Source organism: Pseudochaenichthys georgianus, chromosome 2 (assembly GCF_902827115.2).
Source record: "Pseudochaenichthys georgianus chromosome 2, fPseGeo1.2, whole genome shotgun sequence".
Classification (NCBI taxonomy): Eukaryota; Metazoa; Chordata; class Actinopteri; order Perciformes; family Channichthyidae; genus Pseudochaenichthys; species Pseudochaenichthys georgianus.
Window position 1 is genome coordinate 5699538 of NC_047504.1, and position 26048 is coordinate 5725585.

Below are 26048 nucleotides of genomic sequence, written 5' to 3' on the forward strand. Positions count from 1 at the left end.
GCACCCCCTCTTACTCCCCTCCGACTGAAACTAATGGCTCCTTCCACTCAGGGTGACACTGATGTACTATTGAGGGCAGGTTTACTGCGGCCCAAGCAGAATCAGGGGTCCCCGATACATAAATCAAAGTCCACGCTGGTGAGGCAGTGGGTTTGTAACCCGCTGCACGATAGGAGCTTGACAATACAACGACCGCGAATTGGTATTCGTCAATTAATATTGGTCCGTGTGTGGCAGGCATTCATATGTGTGGGACTGCAGTTGAATGTGTGCCCCCCCCGCAGAAAGAAGTGCTGTAGGCTGGATGCTACTGGGGGTGCTATAATAGCCTCCTGGTGACAGCAGGACTGAGAGCTTAATGTGAGGAGAGCATCTTCCAGAGATGTCTGTTTATGTATTATAACTTCATACACATTTCATTTTCTACACCAGTAACCCTGCTCATAGACTTCTTTACATCCAATTTTGCCAGGGCTTTAAACTTATACTAAAGTCAGACAAATATCTTAAGAAGCAGCTTTTCTTGGGTTCGACTGCTGTGCTGATAAATGAGGAGCCTTTAGACGTGAGGCATTAAAGCAGGGTCACACTAAGTGTACCTCCTGATGCGAAGCCGCAGGCAAATCGCCTTTAATATCTGAGAGCAATTACAATGTATTTCCCCATTTAGCATCCAGAAGACGATAAGCAGGGAAGACATTTCTGATTGCTGTGTTTTGCAGACAAAGACCGTTTTCTGTGCGCCTCTTAGTGATCACTTTGGGTGTCAACCATGGTAAAGCAGAATTGAAGTATTTGGTAGGCCTTAATGTTAACACGAGGTGAGTGGATGTTTTCTCTGCCTGTACCCGGCAGCAGGGCGCACTCGGGGCATGTCTGGATTTATGAAATCATTCCGCTCCAGAGGCTTCCCTCTCTTCGGACCTCTTGACCTTTTCACCCGCGTTTCTCTGGCGGCCTCTCCGCGCACACAGTGCTATCTGGGAAGAAGATGTTTGAATGTCAGTGTGTTAATGGAACGCTCCAGGGTCAAACTGTGTTGTAACTGGAAAGCTATTTCATTACAGAGTTAGGTTTTAACATCTTGTTTTGCACGGATAATAATGTATTTCTTGTAAGATTGATGGGGTTACAATTTCAGTGATGTATCAATTCATCAAAGCCATAATACATTTGATTTCTAACCTTTAATTTCCTCTTGCTTAGGTTCTAACTTCCTGTGCGCCACACATATCATCCCCGTGAAGAACGAGGAAGGCATGGTCATGATGTTCATCCTGAACTTCGACTACGTCCTGGAGGAAGGCAGCAGCGACTCTCTGGAGAAACTCAACCACACCACGCCATCCAAAGCTGACCACCGTGAGTAAAGGGGATAAAACATCTATACCTAATGCTGTAAATAAAGCATTGCACATCTCTTGTGATGTAGGTGCTGCAGGGGAAGAAGTAAGCCGTCACAGATTGGAACATAGACAAAGGAAAGGAATGATAGCAATGTAGCTGCCACTCATGACCTTTTTACTTGTAACCTTTTCACACATCCACATACATTTTTGTGACATGACCCTTTATATTTATCTCAATGCCCTGACAGACAATGCATCATATCTTGCCTCCGTAGCATACTGCTAAAACTTGTCTAATTTGTGCATTAGCGCCCAGCAGGAGTTCCCTGCTGGACATCCCCTTGGCCATGTTGACACCAGCGTTTAGCAGACGCCGATGTGTTAGCCTGCCATCATCTCAAAGGTCCTGCCCAATTATAGCTACAGTGTGCCTGGATGGCCTGATGAACTAGCGGAGCCCCCGTCCCAGAGCTGTCTCCATAATAGCGCTCTCCGACATCTTCTTGATGCCTCCACTCAGCTCTGTGTCTCCACTGTGGCATCAGGCGCAGCAGCATGGAGGACCAGAGGTCACCCCCAGATGACTGTAATTGGATAAGGGTCCTAACAGGCTGCGTTGCCTCATGGGGTGTGCGATGTGTGTGTGGAGTATACAAGCAAGTGTTGTCTCCGTGTGCCGGATCAGTGAAACCATGCGTTTAAGCTTTTCACGTTGTGCGCATGTGCGTGTCACTGATAAGGCCTTCCTCTTTCACTGTTCTATGGAGGCTAATTGCTCCAAGCACAAGGGCAGTCCCTGATGGAGCACGCCGGTATGAATCAAAGTCTATCCGTCTAAATATATAAGTAGGCGTCGCTGAAAATCTGTTCGTCAGGTCTGGATATGTTTACAAGGTCTAGCCTCAGTGCTGCCGACATGTAACCTCTGCCGTTGCTGCTCCTCATTCCATCACAGCCCTCCCGCACATGACTCCAGAGACCTAGTATTGCATGTTTTACTCGCAGATGGACAGAGGTCACATATCCTGAATAACTGCATCATTTAAGAGAACATCACTCACTGCTACGGATGTAAATTCAACTCAAGGGAAGCCATGGTGTTACTATTCATCGGGCAGTTGTGTAGCAGCAGCTGCTTCTGAATGTTGTGAGGTGGTGATCCCTGTTGCATTATCTAAACTCCTCCCTCTGGGGGTGAGCAGCCGTACATTCGCTGCCGCCTAAGCATCGATCCGTTCATTGTGCCACCATCTTTTCTCGCATGATGTGGCTACTTCCACACATCCATTAATAACACCAAGACAAGTGGAATCAATCGTTCTGTGACCTCAGCTCTTTTGGTTTAAAACGTTTTTACATAAAAATCTTAAAACACAACCAGAATGACCAAACATTCAGGGAGACACCATATGGGAAGACCGCCCCACCAAACGACACAGATATCTTCTTCGACAAGAAACAAAGCAGTAATATGTCGAGGTGATGAGGTAACATTATAAAGAAGCCCAATTTAGCTAAATGTAGGATCTTTGAAGATTTGAAGGTTTGGTCAAGGGCTGACGATCAGCTCATTTGGACTTTTACAGTATGTTCTGCCTGTACGTTGACACAGCCTTTGATTCCTGCAGTGGTCGGTATAGGCGTCCGATATGGGTCAGCATAGTAGGACCCCTTTAAATGAGTGTGTGGACACAGAAGAATAACCCATGGTACTCTCTGGAGCCTGGGAGCAATATGAGCACAAGGAGTCCAGGTAAACAATCCTTAAGGAACACTTCAGTCTGTAAGCACATTAACTGCACTGCTGTGTTGTATTCATCTAACATCCTGACAACAGGAGACGGAGACAAACGGAAACAAAGCCGCCTTTGTCCCTCTTTTACCAAAGGAGGAAGCTTTATTGTTCTCTTTCTCGTTCTCCCTGACATCTGAATCATGCTCACATTACAGAAAGACATTTCACTCCCCAACACAGGGATCTAAGGGCCCAATTAATATTCAATGCAAATATTACTATCTGGTATCATAGCAACAAGAGCCACTGTACGTCCATTGGCTGTGTAAAGCCGGCGGTGAGTTTTAGCAGGGAAAGAATGAGAGTGTTGGAGAGGCAGTGAGAGTGAAAACACACATCTACTGTACACACACACACACACCCTGTACACACACACACACACACACACACACACACACACACCAGTAACAGCACTCATTCCTGCGAGGTTCAGCCCTTTTTAAATATTACAATTAAATATAGCTACTCGCACATTTTACAGCACACAGCAGTGACAGAATTATGAGCTAATTAAAAGACTTGTGGCGTATGTGTTTACCCTCGAGGGCGCAGTAATACAAAGTGTTAAGCATGTAAAGGCTCTTGAGCTTCCATTTGTTATTCGGGTTAGGTGTCGTACATCAAACTGTCGGAAATGTAAAATGCTAGATGCATTGAGAGAACTGAAAAGGGTTTGAGGCAGCCTTGCTAAGCAGGGTGTTGTATTGTATTGTGAGTCTTTTGGAATATTAATGGAGACGCTGGTTTGGGTTTAGCTCCGGGCGGATGAATAGATGCTAGTTTTGATCGGCAGTCCTATCTGCCTCACAGCACGGGCTCAGATGAAACACAACTTTGTTCACGAGCAGAAACGAGAACTCATTTCCTCTTCACCAAGATGAATCACTTGTTTAGCTGGTTATGAGCGCGAGCGTCAGAACTAGCTCTGATCGCCAAATTAATGCAAATGACCACTCCCAGCATCTGGCTAGAGGCTTCATGCGAACACACGACACTGACCCAAGACAACGCCAAGGGTTGTGTCTAAAATGACTTATTTTTCTCTCAGTCTCACTGGAAAGCAGCAGTGAGGAAGAAGAGATGCATGCATGCTGTTGCCCCCCTCCTGAGCCTCCAAAATTCAATTTGATGTCCATTTGACCACCTATTGTGTCTCTAAGTGCATCCTTAACTGGCCCAGTCTGTGCACATATTGCAGTTCAGCGAGGTGTGGCAATAGACTGTGCTGTAGTTTGCTGGAACACATACTGTATACAAAGGACACTAATGTAAAAGGTGTGTTTCTTGAATGCTTTTATGAAGGGTCTTCCCTGCACATGATGGCAGTACGACTTGTTTTCAAAGAGTGAGACGGTGCTCTGATATGTATGGCATATGTTCCGGCGACTAAATGATTCACAGCATGCCGGCCATGCTTTGCAGGTCCATATGTGAAATCCGGAGAGCGCAATTTCCCCCTTGAAATGTTTGCAAATGTAGTAAAATGCAACTGAATGAGCGTTTTTAGAAAGTGTGTGACGTGTGTAGCATAGCCTCTTTTTATTACTCTGTATGATTTTAGGTTTCTTCACTTTTTCTTCCATAACAGTCCTTAAAATCACCTTTCCCTTCATCTCCCCAGGAGCTATCAATCTCACATTAAAGTCCTGCGTATAATACTTTACAGGATCTCTCGACGCTCTACTGACATTAGAATAATTCACCAAAATGTACTCCTGCATGAATAATTGAAGGGTATTGAAGGTTAAACTAGTGCCTGAGGCAGAAGGTGCATTTGTTTTGATCTGCCAGGGTCTTTTTAACATCGCTACCTTGGCAGGCTTCTCAGTGCTATTGGCGAGCAAGTACAAGCTCTCAGCAAGGATATTACAGACCGCAAGCAAGTTCTGCTACAAGGTGAAAACACAACACAGCGTTGGACTGGGTTCTGTGGTTCTCACTGGCTCATTCAGAACCACCAGACATTATCGAAGTAGTCAAATAACGTCATCACAAAGACATTGGCTCTCAAAGAGATTCTATTGGATGTCTGTCTGAGGTCTTTCTTGCAAGTAAACACCCACAATCATAAGCCGAGGAATTATACAACCACATACCCACCTTTAGCTTAGCGACGGAGGTAGCGGTTTTGTTTATGGCGATTGCTTACTCTGTGTTATGTTTGACATTCATCTAAATCCCATTCTCACCTTTCACTCTCAGGGAAAGGGAGATTCTTTGGCTTCCGTTTCCCGGGCTTACCTCTCCTCGGCATCAACAAGCAGTCCCTGCCCCAGGAAGACCCTGACGCTGTCACGGTGGACTCCCCTCGCCACAGCGACGGCTCGGTGGCCACGCGTGACTACCAGCTTCCCACCACCCGCGAGAGCTGCAGCCCCTCCTACGCCAACGACACCCGCGCCCTCATCGGCCCCAGCCATTGCTCCACCCCTGTGTCCGGGCCCTTGGACCACTCGTCGCCCAAGGGCCCCTGGGACCGGACGTACCCCGACTGCTCCATAAGGCAGACCCAGCACCAGATCAAGGAGGTTGTCGCTGCTCCTTCAATCCCAGGCCTCACTCAAACCGCCTCCAGGGAGAGAGTGTGCAGTATCCGCAGAGCCTCCTCCGTGCACGACATGGAAGGATTCGGGTCTAACTCCAAGATGGCGTTCAGGGGACAGACACGCCAGTGAAGGTAGGAATCTTCTGCTCCAGTCTGCCCCGAATGTACGCTTGACGTTTGAATTTCAAACAACTACTGCCCCATGTGTTTAATGTCGTTATTATGTGTGTGTAGAAGTTAGTGACACTAAAGGATGTTCTAACATTCTCTCTGATCAAAATGCTCACTTTGCTATGTGACATGGAAACTTGATACCGAGTGCACACTGACAATGTGGTTTGTCAAGTGGTTTAACTTAAAAAATGGGACCGACAAAGATGATCTTTTGAAGACATCGTTTTTTAAAAGTTAACATTTGGCCCTAATGTTGAATTCACATTAAACATTTACCAACATGTTGCAATACAACGACATTACCAAACTCCCTATGGTCCCAAAACAGGATATTAAAGATGTGGCGTACCCGTCTCTTAATCAGTATTATAGTGAGTCACGATCCACACTGAGCCATTGATCTCCCCCAGCCTGACTCACTCCTTTGGGTGAGGGTAAAAGGGCCCAGACTGGCCATCAGTCTACTTCACGAGTCATGAGTTGTTCAAGGGACAGTAGTGGGGGTTCGATGCCAGCTTCCATTTGTCACCGTAGAAGCACCAGAAGTTCCTCTCACACCCCCCCCTTTTCTTTCTTCTCCACCACAGACAATGGTCGCAATATTAAAGGTAAACAGCTGAGCACGTCTGTAAGATAACTTCACTAAACCCGCTTGCTGCATGAGTTTTCCCCACGCGATCTAGTGCAGATGGATGACTTTGTAAGAGTCTTAAAAGTCTGGCAGCGCACTAAGTGACTCAGTCTCAGTGCGCACGACCCGCTGATCCCAAGCCAGTTGCCCGGAGGACGTTTTCTCAGTTCGAAAAAAACCCCACAAACTCTGCACGCGCCTGCATGAAGCAACACATTACATCTCTCTCCTGCTTCCGTTCATTGAAGAAAATCAATGCGCCTCTACGAGTCGATGCCTCCCACCGTCTGTCACTTTGTTTCCTTCTGTGCAACCTCTGGACTCCTGCTGCCACGTCTCAGTGAATGAAACCCTGACCGTGCTTCCATTGGGATTCTATATTCTCACCCTTTGAATCCTTCAGATAGCAAATGACCTGTAGCAGTGCTGATGCTGCAGGCATTTCCCACACTATCCCACATTCATGTTTGATGAAATGAGCTCCCTAATCAAAGTATTTTTTAATATGAATTCAGTGGTGGAAGTAACCAAGTTCAATTTACTCCGTACAATTGTTGTAGTACTCTTACTGCTTGATTTTGTGTTGCACAGGGCTGCCATAGTGTTCCATATCCTGTACGATATTGTGATATTTGAAGTGATGTTTGTACCCATGACTACTGCAATCCCCCCTCCCCTCCGTATTCCCGCTGTCCCCCTTTACCCCCTTTCTCTCTCTCCTGGTTTGCTAGTGTCTCGCTCCTGGATGGCTGGGGGTATGGCTTCAGCTTTCCTCTTGAAGTTATTTGTCATGACTGCGATGACCTTACTTACTGTGGCATGGATTGAAGCTGTGCATGCAATCTCTCATCCTCAGCTGTCCGGTTCTCTGTGCTCCACTCTCATCAATGTACTGTACTGTGTGAAAAGGAAAAACCCTTCCTCTGCCGGCTCACACGACGAGTCAGCAAATCTCTCTTTTCACTTTTGGTCACGTCAGTGCGTGTAGTGCTGTCACGTGACTTCACAAGAAAGTTGTTTCTAATATGCTGTGAGAACATTTGATTCCAACGCACCTCATTAGACAGATTGATGGTTTGACTAACTGTGTGGAGTCTTTCATGCTTTTCTTTCACCAACAGTGTTCTTCATTATCTTTTAATGAGACACTTTGAAAGGCCTGTTCACCCTAGACAGGTCAATCTGAGGGTTTATATGTCAGTATCTGTTGTTTTCTCCGTGTTGTGTTGTGTTGTGGTTGAACTCACTCCAAACGTAAGGGCCTGCCCATGCTCACTCCCCCATGTCACAACAATCACTCGAGAACGAGATGTCCTCGATTCAGAACGCTTACAATAGCACAACTGTCGTAAAAGATGGAGCCGCTTTTAATGCCGCGTCCTCCCTCTGTGGCTTTCTCTTCCAGGGCCGCTGAGCCAGATCAAATCCAGCCTGCTGGGCTCCACCTCCGACTCCAACCTCAACAGGTACAGCACCATCAACAAGATCCCCCTCATCACGCTCAACTTCTCCGAGGCCAACAACGAGAAGAAGTGCCCCTCCCCTCCGTCCTCGGAGAATACCATCATCGCCCCGAAGGTCAAAGACCGCACACACAATGTCACCGACAAGGTCACGCAGGTAAGACGCTCACCAAGCGAGGTTTCCACACTAATATGTGGAAGTTTCTGAAATGATGGAAAAATAAATTGAATTTCTTGGTGGGTTTTTTTATACGTTGAAATCCCCTTTTGACAAGAGGTGCGTTCAAGTGCTATGTGACACTTAGCCTGGGTGCAGTATCACAGCTAATTAAAGGGATTTTGACATTCTCTCAATAATCAAGAGGAATGGTTTTGATTATGAAGCACCGGCACAGCACAGATTTACAACACAGTCAAAGTCGTGTGATCTAAAAAGCGGAAGGGACTCGTAATTCATTGTTATTGCGATATATATTGTAGTTAAATAGTTTTAAATGCACTGTGTGGAATATTTTAGCACAATCTTCCTCACGGTTCTTTTTATTAATGTTGTATAAAATCCATTATCAAACCATCTGGGAGTAATTCTCTGTTTGGAAAACAATCAAGAAGCGTTTATTCATAATTCCTACCTCTCCGCTCCGTGGACTGCACGTGTGCGTACTGCAGGGAGAGACATTGGAATTCAATAATAACGCTCATCATAATATCGTTTACTATCAGCACAAATCACTCGCACAGATTGAGCGGACGATGAAGTCGGCAGATTGCTTCCACACCCCTCCTCCCCTCCCCCTCTCCCTCCATGATTCATTGGAACTCGAGGGGTGTGATACATAAAACGGCAGAGATGTCTATCACTGGAGGCCGATCATGGGGGATCCTCTTACAGCTGCCAGACAGCGTCCATAGCTCCATCTCTCGAGTTACACAGAGGCTTAGAGGTCTTCTCACCTTCCCGCCTCGGCTGAGGGACAGGGAGGACTGTAAGTGAAGCTTTCTCAGGGGTAGAACGAGGCTGCCCAAACCACTAATCACGTCTCATTTCTACATTTCGCCCATTAGTGGTGTAATGGATAGAGGGCGCAGAAAGCTTCGAGGCTCAGCAGCCCCCCGTGCAGCTCTCTGACCTCTCCATCCAGCATTAAAATCAAAGTTATTAAGAAGAGGAGAGGAGAGGCCTATTAACGTGCTTTTAATATCATCTTGTGGCACACCAGAGGACCTGAACACAAGTTGCTGTGTCACTTCTGCTTTGTTGAAGTGTGCCGAATGTTTTCTAGCCACGGTAGCTAGTATACACATTGATATCTACGCTACATTGTTCTGTTAACTTACACAATACACTTAAGTAAAAAACATCTTATTTCCTCATTTATATGCATTGTATTTATTATTGAGGGTACCACTATCCGGCCCCTCTTGCTCCGTCGGTGTCCGGGCGGATGCTGTGCCACCCTCTTTGTCTCATTATGATAGTAATTATCAAACTAACAGAAAGATGAATCCACAGGTTGTATCTGTAGACAGTTCTCTAGACAACTGACTGAGCCGCACAAAGCCACAGCAGATGTCCTGACTGGACTCCTCTGAGTTCATCTGAAGCCACCATCGGGGCGTGTGAGCAGCCTCGCTCTCCGCCAGCCTTGGCTGCCTCACAGCGCCCACAGGCAGATGGAGGCTGCACCCAGGGAGCCAGGCGACTGATAAAGAAAGAGACGAGCCGCTCTCGTGCTGTTTGGTACAAGTTGAATGTCGCAGCTCGTGCACACATGAGCCTTAAATACCTATCATGTTATTCGAGTTATCTGGAGCTCCTTTTTAATGATTGGAGCCACGTGGATAACCGCAGAAACATGAAACAACACTCCACTCTTATAAATGATCCAGACCCAAAAGAAGCGGAGAACGCTGATGCTCATTTGCATATCGTTTGAAGCCAAGCCAACGCACAACGAGCCTTCCATTATCCCACAAGAGAGAGTAATTTGCGCCAAGTGCACATAGCTACAGTAGGTGTGTTTAAATAATTAAGATAGGATCTTTTATTTAGAAACAGATTGGCTCCAACACGTTAATCCAGAGCTGTCACTCAGCCAACCGACAGTCTCCTCCCAGCATGCCGAGGGGTAATGTACCCGTGGGGGTGTAGTGCAGAGTTACCATGCATCATCATTATTAATCATAAACTGCATGAAAACAGAACAGTGCCGTGCCAGGACAGTCAAGGCTAGCTTTCTTCTCTATTTATAATAATTATTATAAATAATTGAGGTTCATTTGTATATTTTCATACACAGGATGCAGCTACATTGTGTACAAAATGTTCACACAATACAAAAGTACAGAAAAGTAGGATAATCTTTTAAAAGTGTCTTTGTTCTGGCAAGTTTAAAAATGTACCGATTTAAGAAAACAGAAATCTAAGCAGCGGTATTTGAAAGTGAACAGCAATTACACATTGGGTTGTGAGAGCGCGACGAAGGACGCATCGGGAACACTGGCTTTTAATGAAGTGGCAGCGCGATGAATAATGAATCCCCTTCCCTTTGTTTGTCCTTTGGTTTCTGATCGATTTGAAAGGTTATCCCGTATCAGAGGGGAGAAGCATTTGACCCTGACCCCTTTGAGGGCAGGAGTTTCTAATAACCAACTCAATTATTAACACTTCAGCCTTTCCTCAGGCACCACATCATCCTTCCTCTCGGTCACGGGGGTTTTAAAGGTGACCAGAGTCACGGAGTCTCTCGCTCAATGCTACATTCTATCTCTCTTTGCATTCCTCCTTATAGCTTCAATAATCAGAAGTGGAAGGAGCCCATGCCCTGAACATTCCTGGCTATTGAAGTGTCACACACTTGGATGAATAGATGTATCCTCAGCTCCTGCCTATAATTACTTCCGAGTCATCGAGAGTCTTATCACAAATGGGCCATAAGGCTGCTGTAATATTGATGCTAAAAGCTATTCAGTGATGTATGGCATCTGCAATAACAGAGGTAATGACGGTGACATCCAGGCTAGCTGGAGGGAGTAGACAAAAGCTCCACTGTAAGGATATCATGCAGGCTGTTGGTTTCTTCATAATGATCTTTTTATTTTAATGTCTCTTTTAGGTGTTTTAATATCTGTTGAATTGCTATTATGTTTTTCTTTTTTGTCTTTTCTTTTAGTATAGGCAAGTGGAAATGCCAATATGATTAGATAGACAATACCAGCTGACATCTTTGATTCACATTTCATTCTTTCAGTAATTGTGTAGAAGACATGGGTTATGTGTCATATAAAAGAATGTTTTTTAAGCGCACTTAAAATGTCAACTTATAAGAATAAGTGCTTTTTGATCAGCCTTCTCTCGGAAGTAATCTGCTTATGCAATATTTTCCTTTAATTATTAGATCATGTTAAAGTGCATTAGGATTGTACAGTCTGTACAGCCACGCTGCTGAAGTTCAACTGCAACAAACATGACCTTTACTTGACCTAATCTTCAGTCATATGTCATAATGCAATTCCACCAACCAGCACGCACATTGATGTAAAGGCACGGAAATGCTAATGCACTTATCTGAACTGTATGTACTGCTGCTCTTCATTCTCATACCAGAAATACTGTTCAGGCTATGTAGGCTGTATAACCTGTGCAATTATTTAACTCTGCATACACACATCATTATACTTTTTCCCCCCCCCCCCCCTAGGTTCTGTCCCTGGGCGCAGACGTGCTGCCGGAGTATAAGCTCCAAACCCCCCGCATGGACCACTGGACCATCCTGCACTACAGCCCCTTCAAAGCAGTGTGGGACTGGCTCATCCTGCTGCTGGTCATCTACACGGCCATCTTCACGCCATACTCCGCAGCCTTCCTCCTCAACGACATCGAGGAGCAGAGGAGGCGGGAGTGCGGCTACTCCTGCTCCCCCCTCAACGTGGTGGATCTGATCGTGGACATCATGTTCATCGTGGACATCCTCATAAACTTCAGGACCACGTACGTCAACGCCAACGAGGAAGTAGTCAGCCACCCGGCCAAGATCGCCATCCACTACTTCAAAGGATGGTTCCTCATAGACATGGTGGCCGCCATCCCCTTCGACCTGCTGATCTTCGGCTCTGGATCGGACGAGGTAAGCAGGGCGGAAATTATATTTATATAAATATATATACTGTGTATATATATCATAAATATTTATTGCATTGCTGGAGGAGCCTGGGACTTCCGATTTCCATGGCCAAAACTACACTGTAGCTTTTGTGCATATGACAATAAGGCCTTGAAATAGAATGTTCATGGCACAGAAGTGTATGTGAGATGCTCACGTGAACAGCTTGGACACAGAAGCTGTTTGCCAACAAACAACAATATGGAATTCCTTCTGCTTCATGCATGTGATACTGCTTTTTATGGCACACACTTGTTCGCCTTCCCAAGCTGAGTCCCTCCTTGGTGTACTCCACTGTCGTGGCTGCAGCAGTCAGGCTTCTGAGCTGTTTTGACTACTAAAGCAATCTGACGCTGGGCTGTCACATCTGCTTTCCTCAGCCCTCTTTTCTTCAGAGCCAGACTGAGAGGCCCCGGGCCATCCTAATCAGTTAAGAAGGTCCCAGCCTCCCTAACTACTGGCTGTGAGAAACGATGTGGCTCGTGTGTGTCTGAGGGAGATAGCTCAGCAAGTTATCTAATGCTCAGTTACAGAGAGCAGCTGATGGAGTGAGAGCTCGCTTTGTATCCAGAACCTCTTGAGTATTAAAGTTAAGTGAAGTGTCGAAAAGCAAGCTACTGGAATGTGTGATGTAACACCTCCCAGTGAAAACACCACAGCCTGATGTGTGTGTGTTGTCAGTTTGCCGAGTCATTATTTACCATTAGGTGTGTGTTCCTGCGAGGGGGTCCATGGCTACAGGCTGGCAGTGATTGGCAGGCGGAGGGAAAAGAGCAGACAGCTGAGCGGCGCGATGTATGTCCCCGTCACACGGCGAGATGACTGGTGCGGGGACAGAATGTGTGTTCCCGCTACAGCTCGTGTCAAAAGAACACGGTGAGCGCGGTGGCAAAACGTGGTATTATTAGCGCCTCCAATCATGAGCAGAAAGTGAAAATAACACATCCTTGTACATTTTTTGATCCTGTCTTTTAGGTGCTTTATTTTAGTTCTGTGTGCAATTACTATTTTTAGACTTTAAACTCGTGCACCTTTGTTGCCTGGAAACCATCTCTGACAATATGCTAAGATTTCTTCTGCTTTGGCAGGGTGAGCTTCTTGCAGGGTTTCAGCTCTGCAGCTGGCAAATGGTCCGGTGCTGATTTCTACCTACAGGACTCATTTGAGCGCCTCCATCATTTGCATATCAATGCCCTGCGGGGTGGGAGGAGATGATTAGCCTACTATCGTCGACGCTCACATGCAGCTTGTTTCCAAATGTGAGATAAAAAGGTGCTCCAAACCAGAATTTAAACATTATTTTCCTTTTTCTTTGCACATTAACAACTGAACTAAGCCGAGACACTTTCACCAAATTGTCTTAGGGGAAGTTTAGGAGATTCTTTTGGAATGAAGGGGGCAAACCACTCACAAGAACAATCTCACATTTACATAAACACTGTCAGGCTTTTATTTGTTGTCAATGAAGCAGCTCCAATATTATTATTATTGATTATATCTTGCCCAAAAGCTATTTATGCTGAAACATTTAAATTGAGCTTTTCGTGAACCACAATCAACATTTTCCTTCCGTTTATATTCCCATGCATATTAAGCACGCTATATTTACTTAATGTCCCCTTGTCTCATTCAGTCTTTGATTTGAGAGTTCATTAGATGTGCATGTTGCCTTTGGTTAAAGCAACAGTGCAGACCTGCAACTCTTATTCTGCAAAACCTGCAGAAATATTTGTGCTAAAGAAAGAAGAGAGAGGAGGCAGCTTCATTGTAGCCCCCTCAATCTCACTCTTTCTCTGCTGGAGTGGGCCAACAGTCAGAATAGACTCAAATCAATTCTCGTACAACTATTTACTCATGCAATAATATGATTGTGTCGTTTGTTTTCTTATTAGATTGGCTGAATAAGCAAAACATGTGGGTTTCTTCTGTCTCCTGTGCAGCTACTGTTTAAGGAATATGAACACTCGTGACATCTTTCCAGCAAATGGGCTGTGAGGACGAGGTTATCCATATTTTCATATCAACAATGGAATGATGAACCCACAGAAACCATCTCCCAGCATACAGCCTTGGGTTTATGGCTTTGTTCAGCATTGCTTTCTGCTGCAGCAGGGCGCTCTGAATCACTGCTTTTCATTTACCCACCACCAAATGACAGACGCACACAATTAAAGAGAACAACGGAGCGGCTAAAAGGCACACGTTTTCTCAGAGTTGGTGGAAACCGAAAACAGAGTTTATTGGACTTCCATTAATCACATAACATAACAACAACCTCTAATAAATTAGAAGCCTAATGGGCAGCACCACAATACTTCATACAGTTAATATGACATTATTTTCCTTTACCAAATAGTGCACTACTTTCGATTTGGACATTGCATTAACTAGGATTAATTAAACGTATTGTGTGTGCATACAGAGTGGAAGGCTGAATCATAACTTTGGCTGTTTGTTGTAAAGTGGCCAGGCGAGCGAAGCCGCAGTGGCAGATGGCCAGAGTGATATTGGGAGGATGTGTTTGATACAGCTGCTCGCTAATGGGAGCTTTAGCTCGGCTCCTCATCCCCAAACGCCTCCGATTTACTGTAAGCTCAGATTTGAATCGACATTCGTCTGTGTGGGCCACATCATGCGCTGCGTGCAGGTCGCCCAGACAGGCAGCAGCACTACACCTAAGGCACTGCCCGCTCCGCACTGATGATGGATAATTCAGGACTCATCTGCTCCTATGTATGATTCATGCACTGCTCTCTCAGTCGGCCGGATGCTCTGCAGCAGTGAGTGATGGCGGTGATTTAGGGGTGAGATTGGGAGGACGGAGGCTCATTAATGGACCCATCAGAAGCAGATACAGCACCCTCCCTCTCCATGATGGAGACACACTTTCCCTCATGAATCAAGCTGCACTGGCCGTCGTCCTGGTATAAATTAATATACTTTGAATAAGCCAGTACTCTACATTCACTCTCACCTGTATATGAGGAAAACATCAGGACGTTTAGATCAGTGTTTTTGTTGATCGAAAGATCTGTTGAATTCAGACACATTTAAATCTCTCCAGTCAAAATGTCGGGTGAAATTAATCCCCCGTTGTTGTGAGGACAGTGCTCACCGTTATGGAGGCTCGCATTTCTTTGAGTGATTTTAGCGAAATCTATCCCTAGCGGGTCAAAGGGGCCAAGGTAGCCTGTGCTCAGCCCAGAATTAAAGGAGCGCTTGATTTCAAGCCCGCGGCATCACAAACTTCATTAAAATGTTAAGAGCCAGACAGGTATGGAACTGAATATGTGCAAAAAGTTTAGATCATTTGAAAACAATTAATTGAATCAGAAAGTTCTTGATCCTGAACTTTGAAAAATGCCGCGTTGACCGGCAATAACTTTTTGGAACGGTGACATAGACGTGACATGGTACAGCCACTGCAGGAAACAGCGGGTAATGATTGTCCCCGAGGACATTAGGATAAATGTCAGCCGCGACAGGGAGTGTAGGACCTATTAGCATCCCCACTTATTGTGTTTACAGATGGCACCACGCTAATGGATCAGGACTTGTGTCATGGCTGAATGCCCCCCCTCTCAAAAACTCCCCTCTCAAAGTCCGTGCAGTCATTTAGTCAGGCTAGAAGTTTGAGACGGGAGGATTAAAGTGCTTTAAATTAAACGCATCAGAAGGCATTGTGTGTAGACGTTTTAATGTACGCATGCAAATCTGTTTTTGTATGAGTGAATACAATACTTTCATCTATTCCTACTATGTTCAAGGCTTTGACGAAGGTTCCATCTGCTGACATGAATGTTTTGGCTTCATCATCAGCCAAATAAGGGTGTTTTTGCAGACATGTCCTATTCAGGGAAGTTGTGTTGACACTGAGGAACGCTGAGACCATGAAGATGTGTCCACAGCAGCAGGAATGATCCACTGTCTAGTCTTGGTGGTGTGTAATGAGATTAAGCATTCCTAAACTACACATGTTTCTGAATCTCTAAGCTGAGCCGACCCTGACCCCAACTCTTGACACCGAGAGGAGACAAACAACTTGTTCACTTTGATAGCGGGGAAGGGGTGGTATCAGTGAAGTGACACTTACTGTCGCACACATGTTGATAACGCACCACAAGTCCCTGGGCTCGTTTCAAAAGTTGGAATTTGCCTTAATGGGACAACAAAACTGTCACTTTAACACACGTTGACTGGATATAACTTATTTTCTTTTCAAAATATGTTTATTAATGTTCTTGTTCAAATCCCACAGGTGGGCCAAAACAGTATCACAATGCAGTGAGTTCTGCAAACATGTAGCATTAAATACAAAAAGTGAAGACATTTTATAGAAAAAAAAAAAATCAGCAAAGTATTGTGAACAAATAATGATGCCGGAGATGGCCCATCCCTCCCCGTTCCAGTGGATGATCAAACTAATTATATAGCACATTGTCCAGAGTAGAGAATATAATTACTACATGTTATTGTATATTACAATGGAGTCGCACTGTTTTCATGTCAAGTAACCACATCAAGTTACTTAGTTACTTAGTCGTATTAAAGTAAGCCAAGAAGGGACCCCAGGTCTTATAGAATGTCTCATCAGAGCCTCTGATTGAGAAGCGCAGCTCCTCTAAGTTAAGGCAGGACATTGTGTCCCGAAGCCATTGATTGCATGTGGGCGGGGCGGCGTCCTTCCATTTAAGTAGAATTGCACGTCTGGCCAAAACAAGGAAAAGGCAATCATGCGGCGTTCCGAGGGTGTCAAGTGCAGCACACCTACAGTGGTTGTACCAAACATAGCTACCAGGGGGTCCGGGTCTAGTTTTTGATTTAGGATGTTGGACAAGGTAAGGAAAACGTCTCCCCAGAATTCCTGTAGGCGGGGGCATAGCCAGTCCATATGAAAGAGGGTAGCAACATTGTTTTTACATTTATCGCAAGTAGGGTTCACATCTGGGAAGAAGCTGGACAGTTTAGCCCTTGAAATACGCACCCTGTGTACTATCTTAAAGTGTATAAGGCAGTGTCTTGCACAGAGTGAAGATTTATGAATTGATGTGAGGATTGACTGGATATAACTTCTGATTGAGTAGAATTAAATACAGTCTATACTTTAGTTATAATAAATGAATACCTGAATATGTAGACTGTAAACAGATGTATGAGTCCTACACATAAGTAGGCGAGGAAAAGCCCACAATCCCAAAACCCTTTGTGTAGGTATGGTGGGCAAGAGGGCCAAAAAGCCTGCGGGACGACACACATATAAGCACATTGACACATTGACTCTTTAAAACTAAATCCTGAACTTCTATGCTTCTCACCCGCAGACCACCACTCTGATCGGCCTGCTGAAGACGGCCCGCCTCCTGCGGCTGGTGCGAGTGGCGCGTAAGCTGGACCGGTACTCAGAGTACGGAGCTGCCGTGCTCATGCTGCTCATGTGCATCTTTGCCCTCATCGCCCATTGGCTGGCCTGCATCTGGTACGCCATTGGAAACGTGGAGAAGCCTTACCTGGAGCACAAGATTGGCTGGCTGGACAACCTGGGGGTGTCCATAGGTGAACTTCCTTGTTTGGTTTGAATTTGAAACTCAGTGGGTTAGTAGTACAGAGGCTCATTTCCAGTAAAGGGAAATAATATGAAGAAAACGTGGCTTTGTGATGACAAACAAAGATCCTGTTCCTCATTATAATGAGAAAGAAGAAAGGCTATTATTTTTAGATATTCATTTATAATTTTTTGAAAGTTTGTCTCTCTTTATCATTCAAATGTAATGTCACTTTTGCTGTCAAAAACAAATGTGGTCAAATGTGTATGTTCTGTTTAATTGTCCTTATTGTAGGGAAGAAATACAACTACAGCGACCCCAGCTCAGGCCCCTCCATCAAAGATAAGTACGTCACCGCTCTCTACTTCACCTTCAGCAGTCTGACAAGCGTGGGCTTTGGGAACGTCTCCCCCAACACCAACTCTGAGAAGATCTTCTCCATCTGCGTCATGCTCATCGGATGTGAGTGACAGCAGAGTCCCAGTACATTTTAATCCTGTTTGAACAGAACCCCTCTGGAATCAGGGTTTTATTGAGGAAGCCTCAAACTGTAATTTGTGTAGCTAAATACGCAAAAATTAAACATGATCATTTTGAAAATAGGGCTTAGGGCTAGGCTTAAGGTGTGGTTTAAATGCACTACCATCCCCCCGGTAATATGTATTGCATTCCCAGTGCGTGAACACTTTGACATAACACCAGGTAGGTCTTTCCTTGAGATAATGTTGCACACAGGAAGTCATGCGTCAGCAGGAACATGGTTTGTGCGGTATAAGAGAGGAAGTAGGGGGAACTGTATGTGCATCTTTAGCCACCAGCTCAACCGTCACCTGTATGGCTTCTCTCCCAGCTCTAATGTACGCCAGCATCTTTGGGAACGTGTCCGCCATCATCCAGAGGTTGTACTCAGGTACGGCCAGGTATCACCTGCAGATGCTACGCGTCAAAGAATTCATCCGCTTCCACCAGATCCCAAACCCCCTGAGGCAGAGGCTGGAGGAGTACTTCCAACACGCCTGGACATACACCAACGGCATCGACATGAACATGGTATGAGAGGACTGTGTTTGCCTTTTACTTAGCATGTTCACAATGGTAACACATTATAATGTGTAGTTCCTTTCGTCTGCTGCTTCTTCTCTCTTTCCAATATCATGAGTGTCCAATATGTTGTCGGAAAGTGCTTTTAGCCCATCGTGAAGCAATCCCGCCATGTCGCTGACATAGCGGGATGATTCATCATGATTATACTGTTCAGCCCCAGTTACTGCTACAGTGACTTTGCTCATCATGATACTGTTCAAGGTACTTATATAAGTTTGTCTTTTCCATGTCTGCCTCATGTCTAATGGAATGACCCCACCACTCTGGTAAGAGCAGGAGGTACATGTGTTAACACCACTAATGTTGAAATGAGTGTTCCTCTAGCTCACCTGGCTGTGTTTGATGCTAGTCTTCAAATGTTACATTTTTAGAAAGCCATAGCATTACAGTGTTAATATTAGTATGTATTGTCCCAACACGCATGCAATTGTTCCCTCAGTGTGTTATGTGTACATTAACACATACTGTAAACAGTAGCTGTGAGCCTGCATCATAGATTGACAGTATCAGCGTCTGCATGCTGCAGACCACACACCAAAGTTGCACACAGACGTGCACACGGCTTGCCTCGAGGTCCCCAGTGCATGTATTCAAACACAACCCCATGATATTCATCTGGTACCAGAGACAGAGTGAGTCACGCCTGTGAGAGTGGGCACAGCCTCGCCGGGCGCTGCCAGCCTTCCCTCCCACTGTGGGAGGCTTGGCGACTTGCTCCGCGGTGGCACCTGCGCTTGCCAAATGTTGTTCAGTCTTTCCTTTCCAAATCTACCGTAATTTTGTTTTTGAAATCCAGTAAAGCCCGTCCGAGCCAGAGAAACAGTTGAGGCGACATTTGTTTTTCTGTTCTCTTGTCACGAGCGCATTGTATTTCATGTGTAAATGAAAAAGATAATGTGTTTTGGATATCCCTTATGTGTCCTCGAAGCCCCTCTCCTCACCTATCGGTGTCTGTTATGGTGTTACAGTTTGTAACGAAAGTGTCCTTTTCAGTCAGTCCTCGTTGTCCGGGGACCATTAGCTGTCAGGCGTCACTGTATCCTTGTCTTAAAGGGTTAAGTGTATTATAAGTCTATTTTTATATCCTCACAAAAAAATAAATATATAGAAATAGATTCATTTTATATAGAAGACGATTAGAGCCACATGTGAATTGTTTTTTAAATCTTATTAACATTTAAAGAAATGTTTAGTTTCAAGATTAAGGTCAGAATTAATCAAATGAAATAACACCTGGCAGTAATCCTTCCAAAGTATCTTGAGGTACTCCTTGGCTAACTTGGAACATTTATTATTTGTGTTTGTTCACCAATACCGGACCATGGGTCAGAGTATTGAGGTTTTTTTCAATATTCATTATTTGAGACAAGATTGAATAGTGTTGCCTTTTGGTTGTACACATACCATACTGTGTTGAAGGACTGTTTCCCCTGCAGTGTATGTTAGCTTTTGAGACGAAGGAAAGAACACAAGTGGCAATTGTATCAAATTTCTCTGGAAAGATTTGACCTGCAACTTCACCCCAAACCCACAATTCAACACACATTATAAATCCCTGCGCACCAAAGCTTTTAAAGACGTAGTCATATCTTCTTCCATATGACATAACCGTGCCCGCTTCGTGTTTCACCCACAGGTCCTGAAGGGTTTCCCAGAGTGCCTGCAGGCCGATATCTGCCTCCACCTCAACAAGAACCTCCTGGAGGGCTGTAAGGCGTTCCACGGAGCCACAAAGGGCTGCCTCCGGGCCCTGGCCATGAGGTTCAAGACCACCCATGCCCCCCCTGGAGACACCCTTGTCCACAGTGGAGATGTGCTTACTGCGCTTTACTTTGTGTCCCGCGGCTCCATCGAAATCCTCAAAGATGACGTTGTGGTGGCCATCCTAGGTGGGTCTACTGTACGCTTTCACTATGACTCAGTAGTTGGTGTGTTTTCTTCTGTCTAATTAATACGTGTGTCCATGCCTTTTGGCCCTGGCATTATATCTAGCATACATCTGTGAATTCAGCTACTGGAAGCTAGGTATTCTTGGTACACACGGATATTTCAAAAAGCATCCAGCAGTGTGTCAGTCTGCAGGATGGAAGGAATACCAATGCTGAGTAATGAATAAACGAAGTGACATTCATTCAGCAATCCTATACACAGACACACTTCTAATCGGCCCATTGTTGAGCCAGTACGTTGCTCAAAAGCCCTTCCACTAACACTGGCTAGCTTTGCCTGAACTCACCTCCATTAGAGCCGACCGAGATGTGCCAGCAAAATGAAGATGGCTCCGTTGTGCTGTGATAGTTGGAAGCTGCGATCCCTAGTGGGTATGTTGTAATAAGTCACTTCAAAGAACACTGCGATTGCTTGCCGCCTCCCAGTCGTGCCTCAGATGAAGGGAAGAGAGGGGGAGGACACATGGTGGCACGAGGGGGACAGAGGATCTGTGTGGAGGGAAAAAGAGATAGCATGATTGCTTTCAAATAGAGATGGATGGTGATAGAAGCAGGGAGGGATGGAGAGCTGTGGGCGGAGAGAAGAAAAGAGAGGGAAAGAAGAGGAAGAGAGTTAAAGTGGAGGGAGAGAGGAAGTCACATGGTCGTCACTGTGGTGGGATGCAGTGGTTGAGAACAGGTGCCAATGAATATCGACATCAAAATGTGGGAGAATCAAAAGGCGTCCACCTTTCCGCAGCCTGCAGGAAATGCCTTCCAAGCCTTTCATTCATTAGTTTCCTTTTAATGACTTGTCATGCAGCCAATAAGGTTGGGCCATGATGATCGAGTAGCTGTGGAAGTTGTAGGTCACACCTCACTCTGCACATGTTCTGTAGTACGACAATGGAAATGCTCATTATTCAATTGTCACACTAGCGTTGTAGTAAGTATTACATGTGACAAAGCTTTGAGCATGATAATCGTGACCCTCTGCCAACTATCGAAATACATAGCAGTGTGTGAAGGTTTCCTAATTGATAAGACCTGATCAAATATGTATTTATATGCAGAGCCGTTCTTTATGAAACGCCAAAGTGGTCAGTATTAAAGAGTAGAAAATACTTGGATAGATGATCCCCGAGCTGACAGATACTGCACTCCAGCACGCACTGTAAACCCCGTGGCCATTCCATGTAGGTCATTACACACGAAACAGAGGCAGGAATGTGTGGCCTGTGTGACTTCCATGCGGACACATTGTGTACATCCTTTTTTAGATGACTGTGAAGCCCTTTAGCCTCTTTAACATACTCACGCTCCTCTGCCAGGTGGCGCGTCTCCTTATAGGTCATCAAATACTGTCCTACATACTGTCCAACTACACCATCTCCTAGCAACTATAGGTGTTGTTACTTAAGAAGCCAAGAATAGACGGAGAAGAGAGAAGAGCTTAGGGCAGGATTGAGTCCAGCTTGTTTTCTGCAAGTATCCAAAATTGTTGTCACTTGAAGGCGAGCCACTTTCTTTTGGGTCGGCCTACAAAATTACATCACTGCAACACTCTATATGATTATCGATGAGTAGTCAGTCACTTTTTTTTGTATTGCTAACCTCCCCCCCCCCCCCAGGTAAGAACGACATTTTTGGCGAGATGATCCATCTGTTCTCCAAGTCGGGGAAATCCTGTGCAGACGTGCGGGCGCTGAGCTACTGCGACCTCCACACCATCCAAAGGGAGGAGATCCTGGAGGTGCTCGACATGTATCCAGAGTTCGCAGACCAATTCCTCAAAAACCTGGAGCTGACCTTTGACCTCCGTGATGAAAAGGTTATAGCATGGGGGTCAATTGTTGTCTCTGATTATAACCCTCAAGGAGGCAGTGAAATGGATTGGAGGCTTTTATGTCAAATCAATCTTTGCAATTGACTGTAATTAAACAATAATATCCATGTACCATATCTCTGCCATGTCCATTTCAATTGGATGAAAGGCTTTCTTAATCATTCTCTTTATGGACGTGGGAAGGAAAGCACACGAGCCCATTTAGACATTTTCTTTAATCTGCCATTGGCTGCTAGAAAAGAGAGATGGAGAGTATTAGGGTGGGGTGGACATGATGGAGACGGTACTTATGATGAAATGGGTGAAGTGGAAGGATGTGTTCGGCCTGAGGCATGAACATGAACACACATTTGTCAGATGTTTTAATTATCTTTAAAAACGGAGCGAGGAGTTCACTGTGCGTTATTTATTGAGTGTAGAGTAGGCGGGCAGGCATCGGAGAAGCTTCTGGTAGGATTCATTAAAAACAGGATGGGGCTCCAACTAACGTGGAAGCAGTTTGTGGTCCTTACTAGCAAATGTTAAATGAAGAAGGTGTGGCACATTTAAGTCTGTTAGGTTGTTAGTGTAGAAGTAGAGGTGACTTTGGCTAGTTATTTATTTCCCTATGCAGACACAGAAAATATATTTATGTCCCAACACATGTGCATAAGTATGTGTCGTTATATTTAACGTGCTCCTGATCAGACATTGTCCCTTTACAGGTGACAGGCCTCCAAGCAGCTGACTCTAATATGGAGGACAACGAGTGTCGGAGACGAGTGTCCTACAAGAGGAAAAGCTCCACAGGTGAGCCTGAGAATCAACATCATCATCACTTTGTAATAACTCTCATTAATACATGGTCAAATAATAACTAATTGACTTAAGTAAATAGCAGTTTTACTTTTTAAATCAATTAAATAATACTTAAAGGTAAACAACAATGCTAAATCGTATTATATGTTAACTGTTTATGTTTGCACACAATATTATAAAATACATTTTATCATTTTTTTGTAATCCTTGCTCTTTTCGGCATAAACACAGGTTAAATGATATAAAGTCAAATGTATTCATCCACGTTGTGTTTTACAATAAACAAACAGTAAAAACAGTTGACCTCTGTTAACCTCTGTGATTGTATCTGGGATGTCTTCCAACACATTTTAGAAATCAAACATGGAATCAGGTTTGATTGTAAGTTGGATTGGATGCGTTAGAACAATCATCGACATGACACTCAAGATGTTGATTTATGGCCCTGCTCCAGGAGCCCGGCGGGGTTTGCACCTGAGTTAATGAAAGTAAACCCTGTGGACAGCTGTGCATAATGGCCCTGTGCTCTGTGGAGGCATTTCTCCAATCAGAGGCTGCAGATTCATCAACACATGAGTCAGAGGCTGCAGGGATGTAATAACCTGAAGGAGTGTGAAGCAGCTGTGGACACGAACTGTAAGAATCACTCATTTTAACGTATAGATTCTAAAGAGGGAATTATGGCATTACAGCAGCAACAGCAGCACAGTGCAGATTAAAGTGGAAACAGTGTTTTAAAGTTTTAAAGAACACAGTATCTGTAAAGCCGTTTGTGTTCGAGGTTAATTCGACTTGTAACTGCCTGGACATTTTGGACATGGAGACAGAGCCTCCACTCAGCAGTTTGGCTTCGATTTAGGAAAATCCAATTGGTCACCATGGTTACAGTCCGTCTGAATACAGTAGCACCATCTCCCAGATGGAGAATGTACCTAACAGTCCATTTCACAGTCCAGCAGCCTGCAGATCCATCCATCAGCTGTGAGATGTCAGAGCATTATGCATTTACCGAGCATCATACTTGTAAACACACATTTAGAGTGACAGGATTCATTCTAAGTAGTTTAATAGATCTGCGTTTAACATTGTTTGTCCTCAGTTCAACCCTGAAGCAGAACAATAGCTACCTGTTGTCGGAAGGTAATGAGACTAAAGTGTCGTCCCAGAGGAAGTCCCAGCAGAGTCACTGTTCCCCCAGCAGATTTCCTGATTATCAATTCTCCCCGTAGGCTCCCACAACAAGGAGCCAGCAGCCACCTCCTGCGCCACCAAGCAAGGGAGGAAGATCTACGCCCCCCCAGCACCCGGGGAGAGGAGAGAGTCCGCCGGGGAGGACGAGGAAGGCAGGGAGGAAGAGGAGGAGCAGAGGCCCTTGTGTTCTGGTGTACTGGGCTACCCGATGGTTAGGGACCACAGCGCGGCCCTCGGGCTGAGTGCAGAAGCACAGGCTGCAGACAACACGCAGACCCAGGCGTGTAAAGGTGATGATAAAAACATCCGCCGTATTTTCTTACTTTTATTTTTTACCCACAGGTTTATTTTTGCGAGAAGGAAACAGCTTCAAAAGTATTTGTATTTCCCCGTCATTCTAATACAATGTTTATCCTATTTTCACCCAAACACAAAAAAGAAGGAATTTCCAGCTATTAATACGAAGGAGACCATTTTGAGTCCATCTATTGTATTTTATTATACAGGGGTAGGGCAGGAAAAGAGAAGGGCTCCAGGTGAACAGAGGGTGTTTCTCAATATCGAGGAAGGCTCCTCCAGAGCTACTATTTCAAGGATACTACGTCATCGAATCCCACCGAAGGACTGTTCCATTGTCCAGGATCCTTGGAATTCTATCGAGGACTGAATCCTTCGTTGCGGGAAATTTGGAGGATGCACCAGTGTATCCTCTGCGGTCTTAACATTTGTGTTGGTGGCACAGTTGGTTGTTCTGCGCACTTTGGTAGCCCTCCAAAGTCAGGGTGCTAAACTGTGTAAGTGCAGTGCAGTGGGAAAGGTTGCATGCTAAGCGAATCACTGTCTTGTTTAAACAGATGATGATTTTCTTGCTTGCTTGTCCTCTAAAGTTGTAATGCAGAATGGTAATTGGCTCAGAATTTAATTTAGAAAAAAATCCCTTTAGCCCCAGCAGAGGAATGTCACACCTATTAAAAATCCACACAGGGATTATGAGTCATTATGGTGAAACCTAAAACCCACTCAGTAGTAAAACATAAGAGGATTATATCTAGGGTCACCCTTTTCATCGTAGGTCATGACCAAATAAAGGATTTACAGGAGGTTAAATCATGATGTTGGCATGATGTCAGATTGTAATCTTTTTAAGGAAATCTGAGAGATAAGTGGTTATTATTTATTCAGATGAAAATGAAACACAGCAGTAGGGATGAAAGCCTCCTGTGGATTTCAGCGTTTACTGCAGGCTTCACTGAGCGGCCCTCACAAAGAGCTGCATCTGGGCGGGAGATCCCCGACAAGCTCTGCGAGAAATCCTCACTCTCACCCACTGTCTGCTGCTTCTTGTCGAGCTAATACACACGTCTGCGTTTCCACAGTCTGACTTATTTGCTGTATGGCAAACACGTCCATTTATCACTGTATATTTAAGAATATACTCAATTATTTCGGACATACTATACTCTGACATTTTTTGCACCTGTTCTTTGTTTCACAAGCTGTACAAAACGACAGCTTAAC

The 26048-nt window shown here is 44.9% G+C and overlaps 1 protein-coding gene across 1 annotated transcript in view; it reads left to right on the forward strand.

Moving 5' to 3' along the window:
* LOC117458427 (voltage-gated inwardly rectifying potassium channel KCNH7-like) overlaps nt 1-18719 on the forward strand; it is a 40071-nt gene extending 21352 nt beyond the window's left edge. Inside the window, 8 exon segments of the mRNA XM_034098896.1 lie at nt 1207-1362; nt 5347-5801; nt 5803-5821; nt 7900-8114; nt 11659-12084; nt 17442-17673; nt 17958-18125; nt 18514-18719. Coding sequence (XP_033954787.1) covers nt 1207-1362; nt 5347-5801; nt 5803-5821; nt 7900-8114; nt 11659-12084; nt 17442-17673; nt 17958-18125; nt 18514-18719 — 1877 coding nt within the window.
* The last annotated feature ends 7329 nt before the right edge of the window (nt 18720-26048 follow it).